Genomic DNA, 22,275 nt, shown 5'->3' with positions numbered 1-22,275 from the left:
TAACCTTTTAAGTCTATTCCCTGCTATTTCTCTAGCGCAGGCCCCTAACCTCTTTCCCCAGGGCCTTCTCACCTCCATTCCTCTTGTCAGCCTTGCTCCACAAGGCAGCGTTAAGTGATTTTTTTAAAGGCACAAGTCAGATCTTGTCCCTTGCCTGCTTGAAAGCCATTAATACTCCCCTCTCAGGATAAAAGCCAATACCCTGACCTGATTTATATTGTTCTGTATGCTGTAGCTTCTGCTCACCCGTGCCAGCACCCCCTCCCCCCGCCTTTTTTTTTTCCCTCCTTGTACTCAGCTCCGCAGCGATACTCCCTTGCTCCTTCTAATTCTGGGCACACACAGCTCCTTCTCTTTGGAGCACCATCTCCCCTTGCTCTTTTTCCCTCCCTTCCTCCCTCCTGCCCCCAGACTCATGCATTCACATTTACCTGATCAGTGTTTCCGTGAGAAGTCGTCTTCAACCTTCTCAGACCAGGTGAAATGACCTTTCTGTGTTTCCTGTAACACTTCTGCTTTCTTCAGTGGTTCATCCATCCCCCGTCTGTTAACTACTGTAATTATGCATAAACTTTACTTCCTAAAAGCGTTGCTTCTTAGAGAAAACCACGTCCATGGATGCTGATGGGAAAAAGTCATGATGGATTCCATCCTGATCCAAGATAGCCTGATCCAGGTAGAAAAACAAGTCAGCTGAGCAATAAAAACAAACTTGTAAACAAACAAGTCGTACAGGTGATAAACAGTATTTTGAGAGTAAATACAGAATGTTCTTAAATACAGTGCAGTGAAGTTACTGGGCTCAGTCACGGAAGAGAAGGCTGGAGGTCTGGTGGCTGGTGGAGGAGGGCCTGGAGGAAGTCCTTGTCCCAAGATGGTGGAGAGGCAGGAAAAGGACATTCAGACAGCAGGTCTTTTTAAGGAGTGAGCTGCATTCATGCTGAACTGAAACACAAAATTACAGCCCATAAAAACCCCTGAGGGCAAAATCAGGCTAAACTGGGAGGTGCTCCCCAACTTCCAGAAACGGGGTACAGAGAGCTTAGCCAAAAACGCTCTCCGTCCTCCCGCTCGCTTGGCTTCTGTACACAGACCACTGTGTTTTGGGTTCATTCAAATACAGCAGGCCATTCCCATTCCCATTCTCCGAGATGAGAACCGTGGGGTTGTGGACGCGGACACTGGTGGGTGTATCTTTGCCTGAAACTGTAATATCAAAGTACTGCATTTTTGTTTCTGATTGGAAAAATTGTGATGCCCAATAAAGAAAAGGCGTCCAGAAAGTGGGATGACTGCAGGAGCCCTTGTGGGGAAAAGGCTGATTGTTCTGTGAGGCGAGTGTGTGTTTGGGCGGCCTCGTTAGCTGTCACTTCCCTTACCTGAGCACGAGCCTCAGGGAGACCGAGGTCTTGAGCTCCCAGCAGACCAGTGCATACAAGACAGATTCCTCTCAATGTATTTCACACTGCCATTGTGCTGATGACACTTTATTCCAAAGCTAATTATGTGCATGCCCTCTTTTCTCAATTAGACTGCAGTATCCTTTAGTTCAGGAAGTGTGCCTACCTCATCTTCCTTAATCTTTGTACCCCCACCCCATAGGTTCTTGCCGAAGTAGATGCCCTGTGTATGGAATTAACAGACTGTGTATCTTCTAGGAAAAGTAGGGTTCTTTGAAAGCCTGAGCAGAAAACAGTTTAGCTTCCTAGCTAAACTATCCAAATATTCAGAATGAAGAAAACTTTTATGAGATTTATAATTCAATGTGATTAATTTTTTTATAATTAATTTTTTATAATTTGATGTGATTAAGGTAGCTCAATGAGTTAAAAAAAAAAAAAGGTAAGTGTATGTTTGACTTCCCTCATTGAAATGGTGCTGAATTAATCTTGAGAGCGTTTATTCAAAAATTTTTAGGTAGACGTGTTCTATTTCTTCTTTTGTTTAGTTACTGCAGAAGACTTATTTTTTAAATCAACAGGAGACATAGCATGTTTTGGAATAGATTATTTGAAAAGAGAGCCAGTCTTGTTTTTAAAGAAGGAAATTACTGTGTCATGCAGAATAAGATGGTTTTAAAAAGGGAAACTTAAAGAATTTTCTGTTTTGAAGACCTGCATGGATCCCAAGCGGAGGTTTTATTCACAGATTAATCACGGTTATTCCCTAAACCTGAAAGAAAACTATAAGAAAGTTTGATATAGGAGTCTAGGGAGGGAGATAATTCAGAGGGACGGCTTTGATCATCCTTAGGAAGGCAAAGGCATTACTTCAAAAACAAAGGAATCAAATCTAGAAATTCAGGAAAGACTTTTCCCAAAGGATTATTCTGGCAGCATGTTGAAAAGAGGTTATAAAAGCATTAAGTTCACAACCTGAACAATAAGTTAAGTAAATGTTAGGGAAGTATTTCCTTTCTTATTCTAGGACTAGGCATACCTTTAGCTTGCTTTTGCCAATAGAAATGCTGCTACGCCTGGGCTGGCATAGAAGTACAGTGAGTTACATAAGACAGATTTTCTTCTATGTAGAGGTGAAGGAGAGCTTCAAGGAGGCCCGATAACTAAGGACATATACCAGTCATCTTTAGGAACATCAGGCTAGGACTCATCCCATACAAAAGTGGGGAGCCTTCCAGTGATTTTTACAGCATGGAGGAAGGATTTGTGCCCTGATGTGTACATTTAATGGGGGTACTACACCAGGCTGTTCTATTTTGGTTTTGGCTTTTTGTACCCTATTAGTCTTTTCCCTGGAGAGATAGTACTATCAGGTGCTTTCTTGGGAACGTCTCACTTAAATCAGCCGCTCACAGCTCCAGTGAAATAATAGAATCACGTTGGCTATTAACTTCCTCTGAAGACATGAAGCAGGTAGAACTTCCTCATGGTCCTGTTAATTTCTTCTGAGACCAGTGAGTGGATAAGCCTCAAGAGTTCTGATTTTCACATAGAGAATTGATCACATCTTTGCTGAAGTTCAATAGTAAAGCAAGAACAAACCCAATTTAAAATCCAGTTCCTTGAGTTATTTTTATCACCCCTAGTAGTTTAGGGAAGTAGAGGTGTTTAAATGCTTTATGGCTTTAAATGCTTGGTGGCTCACGTGGTTAAGCATCAGCCATTGGTTCAAGTCATTATCACAGACAGAGTCCTGGAATGGAGCCCTGCATCCCGCTCCCTGCTCAGCAGAGAGTCTGCTTCTCTCTCTCCCTCTTCCAGTGTGCACTCTCTCTGTCTCTTAAACCTTAAAAAAACCTTTAAACCTTTAACCTTTAAACCTTAAAAAAAAAAAAATGCTTTCTGGACAAGAAAAGCAATAGGGAAGGGAGAGTAATGTTTTGAAATAAATGTTAATTTACTATTTTGAATGCCAGGAAATATTGCCAGAGTGTGTCTGTCAGCAGTTTTCACATACAAATTTATTTTTAGAGAAATGCATTTTATAAATTAAAATCACCCGTTCTAACAACAGTGACCCCGTATCCTACTTTACAATAAATTTTGGGTAAAAAGCAGAGATTTTTGTGTCTGTGGTGTTTTTTTGCAATTGAAAGCTTAGAAACTAACAAGGGTTGATAAAGGTCCACAGTGTCCAATCCTTTTACTTTTTTGGGTAGTTCTTTATTTAAAAAGAGATTTATTTATTTTACAGAATATGTGCGTGGTGGGGCGGAGGAGGGAAGGGGCAGGGAGGAAGAATCTTAAGCAGGCTCTGTGCTGAGTGTGGAGCCTGACATAGGGTTGATCTCAGGACTCTGAGATCATGAACTGAGCCGAAACCAAGAGTCAGACGGTTAACAGACTGAGCCACCCAGGTAGGCTCCCTTTGTTGTAGTTATTGTTATTTAAATTTAGAAGATTATTTTTAGAAGTCCGTAGTGGATTAAACAGTAAATCTTGCTCTGTGTCTTACCAAATACTTTAATTGCTCAAATTCATGTGTGACATCCATGCTTTGCTCACCACAGGGTAAGGATGTCAACCATATTCTAGTGACTGGGAGTCTTCCCCCCCACTACGCTAATGGTGGTTATTGGGGGTAGGGGTTACGTTGTTGCCATTTTGGGGGAGAACCACGTGGCAGTATATATGTTAAGAGTATTAAAAATATTTTTATTGGGGCGACTGGGTGATTCAGTTGGTTAAGCATCCGACTCTTGAATTTTGACTCAGATCGAACCTCACATTGGGTTCCCCATGCTTAGCGAGGAGTCTGCTTCTCTCTCTCTCTCCCTCTAAAATAAGCAAATAAAATCTTTTAAAAAGTTTGTGCTCCTTGACTCAGTAATTCCACTTTAAAAAATCTAAAAATGTAAGTAGAAGAGTAAAGATTTATGGACAAAGATATTTATAACAGCGTTATCTGTAATAGCGAGACAAATATACATGGCTACACACCCATATAAAAAAAGGTAGCCTAATTACCCAAAAGGGAGGGCTTAAGAAAATTAAAGCACATCTATTCAATAAAGTACCTATGGCTGTTATAGTTTATTTAATGAGTAAAAATGATCATTAGATAAAAAATGAATAAAGCATGATTTAAAACTATCGCATATATGTTATAATCTCAGTTATGTATATATATATATACACACACATATATGGAAAGGATTAGAAGGAAATGCATCAAAATATTTATGTGTTATCTTTAGGTGGTAGAATTGCGTTTACTCGTTTTTGTTCTGTGTTCTACACATTGCTGAATGTGTAGTGGGTTTTTTTTGTCAATGAATATTTATAGAAAATTTCTGTTAAGAGTTTTCTACTTGTAAAAGTAATATATTCATTGTTGAATATGTGAAGAAAACTTGAATATTTTATTTAAAATATCATCTGCCTGTTAACTACACTGGGTGCTTTAAAATTTTTTTAAATGAGAAAAACACTGAAGTTTGAAACATGACATTGACTCAGAATCCTATTCCATCTGATATGATTTTAAATCACAATTCTGTTTTTAATTGTTGCGTGAGAATATTTGGATGTTGTGTATGCTGGAAAGGAGGTCAAACAGCCTTTGGCGAGTAGGAAGCCAGAAACGCTGTGGGGGCAGTGGGCGGGTGTGATCCTTCCGTGGACCTTTCCTATGCTGCCCCCTGTTTCCAGATCAGAAGAGAGGGTATGAGGAGGACGGGGTAGCAATTTCTATGCAGAGGAAATTAAGGTTGCTATCTGCCTTGCTTGGGTAGTTTTCTGTAGGTAAGAAAAGGAAGAAAAGCAACATACATGTTAAGACATGGGGCACCTGGGTGGCTCAGTGGGTTAGGCCACTGCCTTCGGCTCAGGTCATGATCTCGGGGTCCTGGGATCGAGTCCCGCGTCGGGCTGTCTGCTCGGCAGGGAGCCTGCTTCCTCCTCTCTCTCTCTCTGCCTGCCTCTATGCCTATTTGTGATCTCTCTCTGTCAAATAAATAAATAAAATCTTAAAAAAAAAAAAGACATGTAAGAAGACAGTAGGAGCCTTGCTCTGTTGTGGTAAACTTGATCAAAAAAACAAAATTGGGGGCATCTGGGTGGCTCAGTGGGTTAAGCCTCTGTTTTCGGCTCAGGTCATGATTTCAGGGTCCTGGGATTGAGCCCCACATTGGGCTCTCTGCTCAGCAGGGAGCCTACTTCTGGAACCTTCACTCTCTGCTTGCCTCTCTGCCTACTTGTGATCTCTCTCTCTCTGTGTCAAATAAACAAAATCTTGAAAAACAGAACAAAACAAAACAAAATTGTCCATTTGTTGAAGCAGTGCAGGGGAAATACGGAAATATTTACATTATATATAAATATACATGTAGTTGTTGTTTTCCAGTAACTTCTTAGTTCAGTAATAACAGTAACACTAACACTAAGAGTTTCCTTTTTTGGGGGGGGGAGTGGGACCAAGACAGTACTTTTGGAAGCGACATACATTAAACATCCATTCCAGGAGTGCTAATGGATGTATTCTGCTTCATATATCACCCCACTTTCCTCGTGGTCAGCAGTGTTTATTTGTGAGATCAGACCTAGGTCACGGTTGGTGGCTGTCGAACGTAACTTCAAGCTACCTGACTCCTTTGGCAATGGAATCCAGGCCCTCGTTCTCATTATCACTGTTCTCTAGCAAACGCAGCGAGCTTTCCTTGGGTATCAACAAAGTCACCAAATACTTACGACACGGTCGGAAGTTCTTTCCAGCCCCCAAAATCAACTGACAGCACGTTGCAAGGAACCCAATGGAAAGATAGAATTCATCCCAGATGATCCTGTGGGATCGTTTAGGTAGCAGTAATGAGCTGTGAAGTTTTAAAGGACAGCTGTAACGTAACTCAGCAGATCATGTGCTGGGGTTAAAGTTGACTCTGCTGTTTGTTTCACTGCTTTCTGATAAATAAATCGTTGAGGAAAGATTTGGCAAAAGGAACGCCCCTCCTTGTCCTCCTTCTCCCATGACTGCGGCTCCTGTTAACAAGTTGTTTGAATGTTTACTTTGCCTTGACTGCTGACCAGTGGTGTGTCAGTCCTTGCCGTTGAACCAAGTGAGAATTCAAATAAACCAAAAAAAAAAAAAAAAGGTTTTCACACAGCTGGCCTCTTCCGCCAGTGAGTGGTACCAGAATATCCTCTCCCACTTTTTGAAAGAGGTCAGCAAGAAAAAACTTAACAGGCGTCCGTGATCTGATGATCTGTGATCCAGAGGAACTTGAATTGGCAACTCCTAGATTTTGGAGCGCATGGTGCAAAGAAGGAAACAGATCTTGGGAGATGTTATTTGATGAATTAGAAGCCACAGTTAAGGTCCATGCATTGTATTTCTTTTTCTTTTTTTAAAATTTTTAAATTTATTTTCAGCATAACAGTATTCATTGTTTTTGTACCACACCCAGTGCTCCATGCAATCCGTGCCCTCTATAATACCCACCACCTGGTACCCCAGCCTCCCACCCCCCACCCCTTCAAAACCCTTGGATTGTTTTTCAGAGTCCATAGTCTCTCATGGTTCACCTCCCCTTCCAATTTCCCCCAACTCCCTTCTCCTCTCTATCTCCCCATGTCCTCCATGCTATTTGTTATGCTCCACAAGTATATTTCTACCTGATTTTATCAAAGGTTAGAATTGACCTTTGCATACGTGAATATGCACATAGAATTCCCATTTCTAAAATGTCATTCATGTAGCTTTCTCATTACATTTTATTGTATTAATATTCCATAGTCCTAGATTCAGTGGCTAGCCCTGGCCAAGTAGGCATGTGGGGGAGAATTTGCAGACATAATAACCACTCTTTGGATCCCTAGCCTAGCAGGGTGCCTGGCATAGAGTACGCACTACTAATATTTTTGCTGATTTTAAAAATCATGTATATGAGTGAATGTACGGATGAAGGAATAAAATATATAGCTAGAATATGCCGAATTCATGTGAGATGACAGGTCTCATTAAATACTACTTTTTAAGGTACTTCTGGGAATTACATTATATTGAGGTATTCCTTTCATTTTGAAAAATGTCTCTTTGGCGCCTGTTTTTGGCTGGGTATTAGAATTTACAGTGTTAAATACTGGCTCGTTCTTGCCTTCGAGGAGGAAATAGTTATGTAACCAGATACATTTCACAACAGAGTGATGAGTCCATGGGTAGATAGGTGTCCAAGGCGTAGAGCCACATAGAGGTGGAATGAACCGTATTTGGAAGGTGGCACGGACATTGTTAATTCTAGTAATTTTGTCATGTTTATTGTCCATTCCCACTAGAGTTGATGGGGTACATTTTTGCCTGTGTCACTTATTCCTATTTATATATTTTTAAATTGCTCTCTTGCTAGCTTCTAGAATAGTACCTGGCAAGTAATAAGTATTCCATAAGGATTTGTCACACGAATGAATGATTTTTGATAGATATTATAAATCCCTCCAGAAAGGATTTACCAATATTTCCACCAGCAGTAGATGATTGCGATTTTTTTTAAAGGTTTTATTTATTTATTTGACAGAGAGGGAGAGAGAGATCACAAGTAGGCAGAGGCAGGCAGAGAGAGAGAGGAGGAAGCAGGCTCCCCGCTGAGCAGAGAGCCCGTCCCAAGACCCTGGGATCACGACCTGAGCTGAAGGCAGAAGCTTTAACCCACTGAGCCACCCAGGCGCCCCGATGATTGCGATTTCTACCCACATCCTTTACCAGGGCTGGGTTTTGTGAAATTTTTTTTTTTTTTTAAGCCTTAGCTCTATGTGTTATCTCTGCATTAAAGAAACACAAAAATGAGCCTTCCCTTGACTGCTGTGTGTCTCCAGCAATTCTTCCTATTCTTCTGCTTTTATAGCAAAGCCCTAGAAGGAATTTCCTGTGCTTTCTTCATTTCCTCCCTTCCCATTCTGTCCTGAACCCACCATCAGGTGCTAGTCCCTCCTCCACTGAAACCAGCCTTGTCAGGATCACCTGTGCATTATGGTGCCTTCAAGCCTTACTGTATTTCTCAGCAGTGTTTCCAATAGTTGCTCATGCTTTCCTTCTAGAAATAGGTTTTTTCCCCATTTTTCTCCCTGGACACAACATTCTCTGGGATTTCTTCCTATTTCATTGGCTACTTCTTCATGGTCTCCCTGGCTTTTTCCTTCTCTGTTTGGTCTCTGAAGATTGAAGTATCCCAAGGTTCCTGCCTATTCTCTCCTCTCCTATCATATTTTCCTTAGAGCTCATCTAGTGCTGGGGCTTTCATGTGTCTGATGTCTGTATTTCTTTCTTTCTTTCTTTTTTTTTAATTTTTTCCCCCAATTTATTTATTTTCAGAAAAACAGTATTCATTATTTTTTCACCACACCCAGTGCTCCATGCAAGCCGTGCCCTCTATAATACCCACCACCTAGTACCCCAACCTCCCACCCTGATGTCTGTATTTCTGACATCTCTATTTCCAGCTCTGACTTCGCACAATTCTGGACCCCATTATGCACCTGTCGACTTGATAGTAGTACTTGGATGCCTCGTGGGTATCTCAGACTTACCTTCCCAAAACAGAACGGCTGACTAACCTCTTCAGTCCATCTCCCCCCTTCTGGGCTTCCCCATTTCAGTAAACAGAGCTGTTGTGGATTCTGATACACCCAAAACTAAAAGTTATCCTTTTTCTTTCTTTCTTTTTTTTTTTTTTAAAGATTTTATTTATTTATTTGACAGACAGAGATCACAAGCAGGCAGAGAGAGGAGGAAACAGGCTCCCCGCTGAGCAGAGAGCCCGATGCTGGGCTCGATCCCAGGACCCTGGGATCATGACCTGAGTCAAAGGCAGAGGCTTTAACCCACTGAGCCACCCAGGCACCCCACTAAGAGTTATCCTTGACACATCTTTCAGTTCTACCCTCTAGCTACGTGTTGAACAAATTCTGTCAGTTCTACCTTTAGAATATATTCTGAGTCCACTTTCCTTACCACCTCCGCAGCTGACTCACAGGTCTGAACCACCTTGTGCTCATCTCTCTCCTGAGTGACTACATTACCTCCTACTTGGTCTCCCTCTTCCCTTCCTGCCACAGTTCCGTCTAGTCTCACCATAGTGGTCTGTGGGTCTACAAAAAGCACTGAAATGGTGTCTGGCACATACGAAACACTATGTAAATGTTTGTTTTTATTTTGTTGGTTTTTTTGTTTTGTTCTGTTTTTTACTGTTTCTGTTTTAGGACTGCAAAGGGGGGGATGCATTTTGGTGGTGGTGAATTTTAGATGCTTGTACAAGTACTAACGAATGCATACAGGCAGCTGAATCAAGTATTCATGTAAAGCGATGAATTCTGTTTAATAGGAGATACTGTCTTAGCGCCTTGGAAGGATGAGCAGAATTCCTGTTAGCTTAGTGTCTAGAGATTAGTGTGAATTGGGAAGATACAGGTCATCGAATGCCTTGTATCTGCCACACTCTCTACAGAGCTTTCAAAATAAATGGCAGCCATCATGCTCACAACTGGGACTTTTCAGATACAAGATTTCAGCTGTTTTGGGGGGTGTAGATGACCTTTTCCTCCTTTCTTTTTTCTGGACGTCTTTCAGTGAGCCAACGCCCGGAAGTCTGTCCTGCCTGCTTCTGTAATCTGGCGCTATGCATCCAGATCCTTGGCCTTTACAGACACTGCTGTACCTTGTTACTCTCATGGTTCTGTGCCCTTCTGTGAATTCAGGTAAGAGCTGAAGAATGGTTGTGGGTTTTGTTTTTTGTTTTTTGTTTTTTAATTTTGAATCTTAATTCCAGTAACATACAGTGCTGTATTAATTTCAGGAGTATGATACGGCAATTCCGCCATTCTCTACATGACTCCGTGCTTGGCCACCATACGTGTGTCCTTTAATCCCCAAGAATGGTCTTGTCCAAACTTCCAACTATTCCTCTTCTTAATCCTATAAAGAAACAAACTTCAGCTTCAAATCCTCACCGGCAATCATAGTTTCCAAAGACATTTCTAAGATTTCTTTGACCCAGCTGAATGATTTAGAAACGGATTCATTCAGCAATTTCAGGATCTCTTGGTAGTGCTTCTGGGCCTCGACAGGACTTCCCATTATTGTCCTTAAAATTTATTCCTCCTGTTGCCTTAAAAACAAATATCGTCCTATGACGTTCTTTTCAATAAGAGGATATGTTGCGAATGTCTGAATTTGGAAATTGTAACAGGAATAAAATGCTGACTCCACACCACTGAAGAAATTTTAGAATCAGCATGTATTAGGACTCAGCTTGGAGAGAACTTGGTTCTTGGAGAGAACTGCCACTTTCTCACATAACCTTGTCTGAGTTTCTCTCCACTTTCTGTTACTGAAAAGCTTAAAAACATAGATTGTTAAATGTGTACATAAGCCCGTGCCCAGCACACGGCCCTCAGGCATTCTTATAATTTTAGATTCATTTACAAATTCCTATAGAAGTCATATAGAAATACAAGCGATGTTTATTCAGTAAGTAATATTTATTATCACTGTTGAGAATACTGTATGGCGGGGCGCCTGGGTGGCTCAGTTGGTTAAGTGACTGCCTTCGGCTCAGGTCATGATCCTGGAGTCCTGGGATCAAGTCCTGCATTGGGCTTTCTGCTCGGCAGGGAGTTTGCTTCTCCCTCTCCCACTCTCCCTTCTCATGCTCTCTCTCAAGTAAATAAATAAAATCTTTCAAAAAAAAAAAAAAAGAATACTGTATGACTTTTTTATAAGCCAAAAAGCTGATCTGGTTTTATTTCTGTTTTTGTTCAACAAACCACCTCAGGTTTTAGTCAAGAGAGGCACGTCCCTCAATCTTCATTTCTAGTGAAATCTCCTGTGAAAGTAGGGTTAGCAACTTACTGATTTTTTTTTCTTTCAAGTAGTTTATCCCGCCAGATTAACAGTATTCTTGTTCCCCCCACCCTTTTGGGTGGGCTGGGGACATCTCTTTTGATACGTTGGCGCAAGAATGCACCCTCTCCCCCAAGCTGCTGAGGAAATGATGTCACATATAAAACTATTCTAAACACCGAATAAAACTTAAAATTGACACTGTACTTAGCTTTACACCTCCTGAAAAGGACAGACTTTGTATTTCAGCATGACTGGACATTGTTTTATATTAAAGGGAAGTAGTAAGACCGTAGCCATTATTTATAGAATAACTTAGTTTAAAATCAAATCCTTGCTGATGTAGGAGAGAATTCTTTTTATTTTGCAAGTTAGCTTCAATTTTTCAGATTCTTAACTTGCATTCCCTAGAAACCACTTCATAAAAAGAGCCATTTGCCATTTCTCCTTACAGAATTGGTATGTTGTCTGATTTATATCACAAGGTTTCTCACCTCTTCTACCCTAATCACTAAGTCTTAGGTTAACATGTTGCCCTTTTTTCCTTCCAAAAACGGGTGTATAAAAATGTTCCTAGAACTTTTACAAGCATTAAGAATAGTAACAGTTATTTTGAAATAAGGGCTTGCCTGTAATTACATAGATTGAGATGAAATGTATTCAATATACTCTTCTTTCTCTCTCCCCTTACCTCCTTTCTCTCCCACTCCCCCTGCCCCTTGGCACATGGGGAATGTTTCCTTATAGGGTTGGCACCTTATTTTATTTCTGAGCCACTGTCCGCTGTCCAGAAACTTGGTGGACCTGTAGTACTACATTGTTCTGCTAAACCTGTGACTGCTCATATCTCATGGTTGCATAATGGAAAAAGACTGGATAGAAACGTGGAACAGATTAAGATTCATCAGGGGACTTTGACTATCTTGTCTCTTAATCCCTCCCTTTCGGGTTCCTACCAGTGCGTCGCCAACAATAGCATCGGTGCCATTGTCAGCAGCCCTGCGACAGTGTCCACTGCTGGTGAGTTGAGTTTTGTCTCTGATATCTATGCTTTTTCCTAGAATTACCGTTGCGTTGTTTATAGAGGGAATTCCGAGCGTGGGCTATGGAGTAAACGCATTGGAGTTCTCATCCCAGCCTTGACTCTTGCTGTGTGTTTAACTTGGGGGAAATGTCCTTGAACCTCTGTGAGCCTAACCTCATGTCTTCCTCTATAGCGGGCATGGAAATAACTTCTCCTTTGTTAGGAACACAGTTTTCTAACGCGAATTCTGAATTCCTTTGTGAATATTTAAAAGCCCTTAATAGCAACAGCAACAAAAAAGCTGTTGTCTCCTTTGATACTCAGTTGTTTCCTGCAGTCCTTTATCTTTCATATCTAATGGTCTTATTTGTCTTGATTACCGAGTGATTTTAATTTATGTAATTGAAACCAGGCTAAAGAAGCAGGAAAAAAAAATAATTGACCGTAGCAAAAGGAATGTTGAGTATTGAACTTATGGAAAATCTGGAATGTGGTGGTTTTCTTAGTAGGTTTGAGCCATCTGCCTTTCAAATGGTGATGGCTTCCAGTAATGGAAAATGTCTTTGTAAGGGCACCCCTATTTACAGAACAAATCTGGATTCCCCAGGAGTCGTGAGTTTGTCATAACCGAGAAGAGTAAATGTTTTTGTAGAGCTGTGACCCATGGACCGCTCCAAGACACACACTGGAAGGCCGGATTCCTAGTGGCAGGCGGCCGAATGCTTTCAGCCTTGGAGATAATAAAGTGACTCCATCTGTAGCGAACTTTAAGTAGTGAGAGGGATCGAGAGAGAAATGATAACACTGCTTGGTTTTTCAATGTCCTAGATTCGTTCCTGTGAACCATTTTATTGCAGTGTGAGTAACTACCCACAGAATAAAGATGCATAGGGAACGTGAGTTTTGATGAGGGACTGGATTTGAAAAGGGTTTATCTCAACAGAATGGGGAGGACTATAATTTATAGTTCTCCCTGACCTTTTTAAATTAATTAATTAATTTTTAAATAGATTTATTTATTTGACAGAGAGAGTGTACGTGCACACAAGCAGGCAGAGCATCAGACAGAGGGAGAGGGAAGAAGCAGGCTCCCTGCTGCCCAGGGAGCTGGATACGAGCCTGATCCCAGGATCCTGGGATCGTGACCTGAGCTGAAAGCAGATGCTTAACCCATGGAGCCACCCAGGTGCCCCTCTCCCTGATGTTTTAAGAGCCGATTGCTTTTCTTGTAGTCTCCTAGAAGCACTGACCTCTGGAAAAGGTTGCCATGACTTAGCTCTAGCCCTACCCCAGCTACTTTCTGAGATAAAAAAATCACACCATTCTGTAAAGGGAGATCGGCTGCCACTAATGGCCATGTTGGCAGTTGTGGCTCTTGGTTTTTTAAATTTCTCTGGGGAAGAGAGTTCAAGTTCGTATTTATTTATTTTTCTACTTATTTATTTACATCTTTTAGTTCTCGGTGACTTCAGTTCAGCAACAAAGCATGTTATTACAGCAGAAGAAAAGAGTACTGGTTTCATTGGCTGCAAGGTACCAGATAGTAACCCCAAGGCCGAGGTGCGCTATAAAATCCGGGGAAAGTGGCTGAAACATTCCACAGGTGAGACCTTCTACAAAAAAACCCAGCGGCGCCCATAGTATAAAATGTCATTCGCCTGCTGTTGAGCTCTGTGTGCTAGGGACGGTGCATACAAAAAAAATAATGCATAAGCTATATTGATTGTCTCTGGTCTCAGAAGTGGAGACAAGCACAGGTGGCTACAGTGTATAAGTAATTACAGCCTCATTCATTCAGGTCTCTACTCACATATTTCTTCTACTGAGAAGACCTCTGTCATGGCCCCCATCTAAAATATTATGCTCTGTTGCTCTCTGTCCCCTTTACTTGGCTTCTTCTTCTTTTTTCTTCCCACAGCATTGTGTTATATGTAGTTTTGTTTGCTTATTTACCCCTTTCTCTGCCACCCCCCCCCCGCCACGCGCTGGAATGTTGGCTGCGTGAGTGTTAAGCTTTTGTCTGCCTTCTTGATTGCTGTGGCACCTGTGACTGGGCCCTTGCTGGCAGGATTTGTTGAGAAAAAATGAAAGAATAGGCATTAATGGACCCTGGGAATCAGTGCTATAGGTGGAGGTCTGCTCAAGGTGGTAGCCGTGGTCATTGTCTCTTTTTCTAAATATGCCTGTGCTTTCAGCGTTCTCAACAAATGATCTGTTGTCAGATGTTTCTGATGGGTTTAATTTTTTTTCCTCTAGTACTGTTGACGTTTCCCCCCCACCCCGGCCTTGACTTTTCCTTTCTTTCATTTAATACATTTTTCCTGACTGCTTACTTGCTGCTCTACTCACGTCTAAATTTAAAGCACAACTATCAACCTTCGTTTGTTGTGATTGGTATCTTCTAGAGGCTTAACTGCATTCCCTTTTCTCCTCAGAGAATTACTTAATCCTTCCGTCGGGAAATCTTCAGATTTTGAATGTATCTTTAGAAGACAAGGGATCATATAAATGTGCAGCTTTTAATCCCGTCACAAATGAATTAAAAGTTGAACCCATTGGCCGAAAGCTTCTTGTGAGTCGTAAGTATTTGGGAGAATAATGGTAACTAGGAAGAACTTACCTCAGAGGCCTTCCTTATAAAACATTGGGAAATCAGAGTTCATCTTCTTTGCTTATCGTAAGAGAGTCTTATAAAACATTAAATACATAAATGCATTATGGAATGGTATTGAACATGTTTTTATTTATTTATTTATTTATTAAGATTTTATTAATTTATTTGACAGAGAGAGATATATCATAAGTAGGCAGAGAGGCAGGCAGAGAGAGGAGGAGGAAGCAGGCTCCCTGCTGAGCAGAGAGCCCGATGCGGGGCTTGATCCCAGGACCCTGGGATCATGTTCTGAGCCAAAGGCAGAGGCTTAACCTACTGAGCCACCCAGGCGCCCTTGAACATGTTTTTAAAAGATAATGGATTTTTAGAAGAGAATTTTGGTCAAGATTGACGGAGTGGAAAGCATATGGAGAACTTGACCCTTCACTCAAGTAAAAAGAAATTACAGAGAAAATGTAACTTTATATCCATGGTAATCAAATTGGTGGCTAACTGTGAATTATGAAAAAATACGTGTTTTTCTCTTGCAGGTTATGGTAGCTGAACTGGGATAGAACTAATAGTCAAAGCACAACAAAGTAGTGGTTTCTGGTCTTGTCAGAAATTTAACATTTTCGGGGCGCCTGGGTGGTTTAGTGGATTAAGCCGCTGCCTTCGGCTCAGGTCATGATCTCAGTGTCCTGGGATCGAGCCCTGCATCAGGCTCTTTGCTTGGCGGGAGCCTGCTTCTCTCTCTCTCTCTCTGCCTGCCTCTCTGCCTACTTGTGATCTCTCTCTGTCAAATAAATAAATAAAATCTTTAAAAAAAAAAAAAAGAAATTTAACATTTTCTCAACCACTAATTCAGAAATAGCTCTAAAGGGTCACCAGGTGTTTTAATTTTAATTCTCAACTAAAAATGAATAGCTACAAGTCGGACCTCGTAGCATAAAGAAGAATAAATGGGAAGTTGGGAAGGCTCTCACACATTTGCTAAGGAAGAGTTTGGACGTGAATATTTAATAATAAAAAATCTTTTGTGTTCTTTTTCCAGGCCCTTCTTCAGAGGATTTTCACATTCTGCACCCCACCCTGTCACAGGCATTAGCTGTCCTTTCTCATAGCCCTGTCACGCTGGAGTGTGTGGTGCGTGGGGTCCCAGCTTCTCAAGTGCACTGGCTAAAGGATGGTCAGGACGCTGTGCCGGGAAGCAATTGGAGAAGGTTGTATTCTCATCTTGCCACAGACAGCATTGACCCAGCGGACTCTGGAAACTATTCTTGTATAGTGGGAAACAAGTCTGGAGACATACAACGTGTGACTTACATGGTTAATGTACTAGGTAAGGTGTTCCTTATTAAACTCGATTTCAAGTCAGGCTGATTTCCTGGCCCAACTGATCCTTGAATGGAAGATCTTTTTTTTTTTAAGATTTTATTTATTTATTTATTTATTTATTTATTTGAGAGATAGAGAGAGAGAGAGAGAGAGTGAGAGAGAGCAGGAGAGGGAAGAAGATCAGAAGGAGAAGCAGACTCCCTGCGGAGCTGGGAGCCCAGTGCGGGACTGGATCCTGGGACTCCGGGATCATGACCTGAGCTGAAGGCTGTCACTTAACCAACTGAGCCACACAGGTGCTATTTGGGAACTATCAATGAAACAGGGACTAGTTGGAAACACCTATACCAGTAGTCAGAACAAGCTGAGTCTCACAGTATTTCTTGGTGGCATAGAACATTTCACCTGGGATGCTCATGAGAACCTCACCCCCAACCTGCTTATATCATCCAGACTTTGTTCTTCCTTCCTCATGACATGGAGGACAGAGATGGGAATTCAGGGGGATGGAAGAGTCTGGGCTGTATCAGTGTGCAGTACCTGGCAGTAGTAACTAAGAGTACTGACTGAGAGATGTCATCTCAAAAATGAATCTATTTCAGAGCACCTGGGTGGCTTAGTCGATTAAGCATCCCTTTCGGCTCAGGTTGTGATCCCAGGGTGCTGGGATAGAGTCCCACATCAGGCCCTTGCTCAGGGGGGAGCCTGCTTCCCCCTCTTCCTCTGCCCCTCCCCTTGCTTATGCTCGCTCTCTCTCTGTCAAGTGGATAAATTTAAAAAAACATTAAAAAAACTATTTGATTTTATTTTCCCTTTTGGGATGTTTTTACTGTATCTGGCTCATAAAATTTGCATTATTTCCACCCACATTTCTATATATACACTGTATCTCAAAGCTTCTCCTTTCCTTTCTTCCAGCTACCTACCTCATGTCTAGCAGCAGAACATGTTTTCTGTCATCAAAACAGATTTTCATGCAAGCCAGAAATAGTAGGTAGTAAATGGTTTCATAGTAAAGATAGTTTTCATAAACTTCTACATGCGTTTCTTTGCAACAATGGCCTGACCTAGTAACACAGGAAATAAGGAAGGGTATGGCGGGTGAGCTTTAAAGTGCAGTGAAAATCAGGTCTAGATTAATATGCATAATCAAATAACTTGGGCATATGTTACAAATGTTGGTAAATGATTTGCTTTGCTAGGTGTAAGTGACTTGATGGATTTTAAAGTATCTGTCTAAACTTAAGGCAGGGGGCGCCTGGGTGGCTCAGTGGGTTAAAGCCTCTGCTGAGGTCCTGACCTCAGCTCAGGTCATAATCTCAGGGTTCTGGGATCAAGCCCCCATCGGGCTCTCTGCTCAGCAGGGAGCCTGCTTCTCCCCTCTCTGCCTGCCTCCCTGCCTACTTGTGATCTCTCTCTCTGTCAAATAAATAAATAACATCTTTAAGGAAAAAAAAAACAACAAAAACAACTTAAGGCAGAAATGACCCTGTAAAGAATTTAACTTGCAAATAAGCGTTCTTCTGTTTTGGCTCTTGTTTAGTGTGAAATCCAGGGAAACTATTTATTTTAAACAAATCACCTGAAACAAAGGCTCAGAAAAACCCAAGGGGGGTGTGTGTGTGTGAATTAAGTGGGTTGAGAGATCTAGAAAAAGAGACAATGACATATTAGTAACATATGGTTTATCCCTATTAGAAGAAAGTTCAAATATATTTCTAATTTTTTCTTGATGACCACAGCGGATGGGAGAATGTGAGTGAACAATGCAATTTGGTTTCAACTAGTTACTGGTAGAGGAAAGATTTTCTGTGTCTCGTGTGGTAATTTCAGAAGGTACCTCTTAGGGGTTCGAGTTTAATTTATTTGTTTGATTTTCAGAAAATGCGTCAATTTCAAAAGGATTACAGGATCAGACCGTCTCTCTGGGCTCCACAGTACAATTCACTTGTGAGGTTCACGGGAACCCAGCTCCCAACCGCACCTGGTTCCATAACGCGCAGCCTGTTCGTCCTTCCCCACGACATCTCACTGCGGGAAATGGACTGAGAATCAGTGGTGTGACCCTGGAAGATTCGGGACTGTATCAGTGTGTAGCAGATAATGGGATTGGATTCATACAGTCTACTGGGAGACTTGAGATTGAAAAAGGTAGGTTTTGGGTCCCGCAGGCAATCGTAGGGAGTTTTACTTTTACAGGTAAGCTTTTGTTTTGGTTGAAAATATAACATTTTTACTAAAAAGGTGTAATCCTATTACCAAAACTAATGCCTATTTCCCACGTTCCTTTCTAGTTCCACCAACCTCATTGGAAAAAAATTTTTTTAGTGTTTTTTTTTAAACAATTACTACCTAGTTTAAAAGGCATATGGTAAAAATCTCTCATTCCTATTCCCCAGCCAACCATATTGCTTTTAGAACTAACTAGTTTTATCAGTTTTTCTTTCTTTCTTTCTTTTTTTTTTTTAAGTATTTTATTTATTTATTTGACAGAGATCACAAGTACGCAGAGAGTCAGGCAGAGAGAGAGGGATGCTGAGCAGAGAGCCCGATGCCGGGCTTGATCCCAGAACCCTGGGATCATGACCTGAGCCGAAGGCAGAGGCTTTAACCCACTGAGGCACCCAGGGGCCCTGTTTTATCAGTTTCTTGAATATTCTTGTATGTGCCTTTAGGATCACTCACACATAACATGTCTGTGTTCATTTTAATAACATCTGTTTGTTTTTTCCCCTAAACGTTGGTGTATTCTTCACCTTGCATTTTTCACTTAATATATCTTGGATATCTTCCTGTATTAAAGAGTCTTTCATTCCTTTTTCAAATTGCTGCTTATTAGTATATCATGATATAGTTGTAATGATTTGTCTAGTACCTTATTGATGGCTATTTCTAATCTTTTGCCATTTTAAGGAGTTATACAACTCTACATAGATTATTTTACACAGGTGTGAATATCTGTACAATAAGTTCCTAGAAATGAACTTGCTGAATAAAAGCAGGTATGTGTTGGTAATGTGGGTAGATATCACTGAGTTGCTCTGCAAAGTTGTTACTGGTTGGGACACCTGGGTGGCTCAGGAGGTTAAGCCTCTGCCTTCTGCTCAGGTCATGATCGATCCTCAGGTCCTGGGATCGAGCCCCGCATTGGGCTCTCTGCTCAGCAGGAGCCTGCTTTCTCCTCTCTCTTTGCCTACTGTTCTGCCTACTTGTGATTTCTCTCTCTGTCAAATAAATAAAGTCTTTTAAAAAAAATTATTACTGGTCTTTATACTCTTACCGACCTTTATACTCTTTTTTTTTTTTTTCACTTTTTCCAATTTATTTATTTTCACAAAAACAGTATTCATTATTTTTTTCACCACACCCAGTGCTCCATGCAAGCTGTGCCCTCTATAATACCCACCACCTGGTACCCCAACCTCCCACCCCCCCACCCCCCCCACCCCCCCCCCCCACCACTTCAAACCCCTCAGATTGTTTTTCAGAGTCCATAGTCTCTCATGGTTCATCTCCCCTTCCAATTTACCCAAAAGCACATACCCTCCCCCGACCTTTATACTCTTAACTGCCTGTTTCCTCCTATCCTCACCAAGGCAGGGTGTTATTTGTTTTTTAAATCTTTGCCAATCTGCTAGGTTAAAAAAAGTACCTTAGGATCTATGTTTCTTCTATTATGGTGATTTGGGCTTCTTTTCACGGGTATGAATCATTTGAATTTGCTTTCCCATGTATTGACTTTTCATTGTCTTTTGTCTATTTTAAAAATTAGATTGTTGGTCTTCTTTCTTGTGGACTGGTAGTTCTTTATATATTAGGAAATCAGTGTTTTGTCTATGAGTTATAACTGTTTCCAGTGTTAAACAGTCAGTGTCATGCAGGCCAATTCTCTGACCTTCGTGCAATTATTTTAGAAGTTAATAGTAAATAATTTTTAATTGGCATGTATTTGGAAATGTAAAATTATACTCCTCAATAGTGGAGTTAAAAAAAAAGCTATAATGGAAATTTAATATACTTTGGTAATGAAAATGCCACAGATCGAATCATGTAGGATATAGCAAAAATGGAACTTGGAAGGAAATGTGTGCCCTTGAATGCTTATAAAGAAAAGTTTTTTTCATAAGAAAACTGGTAGGACTGAAAATTAGTGAGCTTAAGTGAAATAACAGAAGAGATTTAAAGCAGAGGAAAAGAGATAATAAAGATAGGAGCAGAAATCAGTTGAACAGAAAATGAAGATAAAGGAGAGAGGATCCATAAAGAAAAAGTTGGTTCTTTGTAAAATCTAATGAATAAATCTTTGGCAAAATACGAATAAATAATAACAGGAACAAAAAGTAAAAGTCTTGTAGAGACTAAAACTAAGAATGTGATGAACTTTGTGCCAATAACTTACAAATATAGGCAAAAATGGACAAATTCTTAGGAAAAATACAGTTTAGTAAGGCTGTGACTTAAAAGGAATTAAAAAGCCTGAATAGTTCTGTACTATCTGGAGGAAACTGATTAGGAGTTTAAAATCTTCCCACAGAGAAACCACCAGGCCAGCAGGTTTTGTGGAGAGTTCTACTAAGCTTTTAAGTAAAAGGCCATTCCAAATATTACACAAATCCTTCCAGAGAAAAGTAGAAAATGGGAACTCTCCAGTCAGTATGATTTTGATTCTAAAAATCACAAAGGAATGGCAGAAGAAAGGAAGATCAAAGGTCAGTCTCATTTATGAACACAGATGCAGAAATCCTATGTAAAATATTAGCAAGCCATCCACATATAAGAAAAGGAAATCTATCTTGTTTAAGGAGTTATCCCAGGAATCTGTCAGAAAATTTAAAGTGTCACTCATCCTTTTGATTGAATAAAAAAAGGAAAATAATATGATTATATCAACAGAGGCGGAAAAATTTGACATATTTCAGTATCCCTGTTACACGCTCATAGAAGAATAGAAATAGAAGGGAATTTTCTTAATTTGATAAAAAGTATCTAACAGAAACTTACCAGAAGCATCACTTTTAGTGGTGAAATACTGGAAACATTCTCTTTAAAATCTCTTGTGTTTATCATCATACTGGAGATTCTAACCACGGAATAACAAGAAAAATAAACTATATAAGGATAAGAAAAGAAAGAAGCCAAATCATTATTAATTTATAATTGCCGTGATTGCCAACATAGAGAATTCTCAATTTGCTGGCAAATTATTAGAAATAATAAAAGCATTTAGCAAGGTGGCTGGCAGGAGACCAACAAGCAAGAGTCAGTGTCTTTCTATATGCCAGTGTATTAGGTTTCTCCAGAGAAACAAAACCAATAGAATATATAAAATATAAAAAAGAGGTGATTTATTATAGGAATTGGCTCACATGGTTATGGAACTGGAGAAGGAGGAAAGCCAGTAGTGTGATGTGTTTGTGGGGAGGAGGAGGAGCTGATGGTGTGAGTCCTGACCGAAGTCCGAAGGCTGGAGAAACAGAAGGGCTGATGTTCGGTGTCCGAGGGCAGGAGAAGATGGATCAACTTTAGCAGGGAAAGAATTCACCTTTCCTCTGCATTTTCATTCTACAGGACACTCAGCAGACTGGATGGTGCCCACCCATGATGGGCTGTGCCATCTGCTGTACTCTATTCACCAGCTCTAATGCTGATCTCTTCCAGAAGCACCGCTGCAGACACGCCCAGTTATCTGGACATCCCTTAGCCCAATCAAGTTGACACATAAAATTAATCATTATAAGCAGCAACAAACAGAAAATACAATTTAAAAGTCATCTTTCAGTATTAGCAACATTAAAAAGACCCAGGTGACTTAGAAAGGTAGACCAGTTGGTGGATAACCCAAATTCAGTATTAGACAGCTGTCAGGTCATTTCAAAACCTCTGCTGTAGATTCGTGCAATTTCAGTTAAAATCCTGTCAGAATATTTTGAGAATCTTGACAAACTGATTCTGAAATTTATATGGATGAGCAAAGGCCCAAGAATAGCTAAGACATAGGAAAAGAAGAAGAAAAAGAACATGGGGGACTTGT

General features: G+C 40.7%; 1 protein-coding gene across 1 annotated transcript in view; it reads left to right on the top strand.

Moving 5' to 3' along the window:
* CDON (cell adhesion associated, oncogene regulated) overlaps nt 1-22,275 on the top strand; it is a 101,617-nt gene that overhangs the window by 26,300 nt on the left and 53,042 nt on the right. The window contains exons 2-7 of the mRNA XM_044258163.1: nt 10,018-10,145; nt 12,037-12,309; nt 13,770-13,916; nt 14,749-14,892; nt 15,961-16,248; nt 18,126-18,395. Coding sequence (XP_044114098.1) covers nt 10,067-10,145; nt 12,037-12,309; nt 13,770-13,916; nt 14,749-14,892; nt 15,961-16,248; nt 18,126-18,395 — 1,201 coding nt within the window. The 5' untranslated portion in view covers nt 10,018-10,066. The remainder of the gene's footprint in view (nt 1-10,017; nt 10,146-12,036; nt 12,310-13,769; nt 13,917-14,748; nt 14,893-15,960; nt 16,249-18,125; nt 18,396-22,275) is intronic.

This window comes from Neovison vison, chromosome 7 (genome assembly GCF_020171115.1).
Source record: "Neovison vison isolate M4711 chromosome 7, ASM_NN_V1, whole genome shotgun sequence".
NCBI classification, from domain to species: Eukaryota; Metazoa; Chordata; class Mammalia; order Carnivora; family Mustelidae; genus Neogale; species Neogale vison.
Note: the sequence above shows the minus strand (reverse complement) of the source record. Positions and strands in the feature narration are given on the sequence as shown.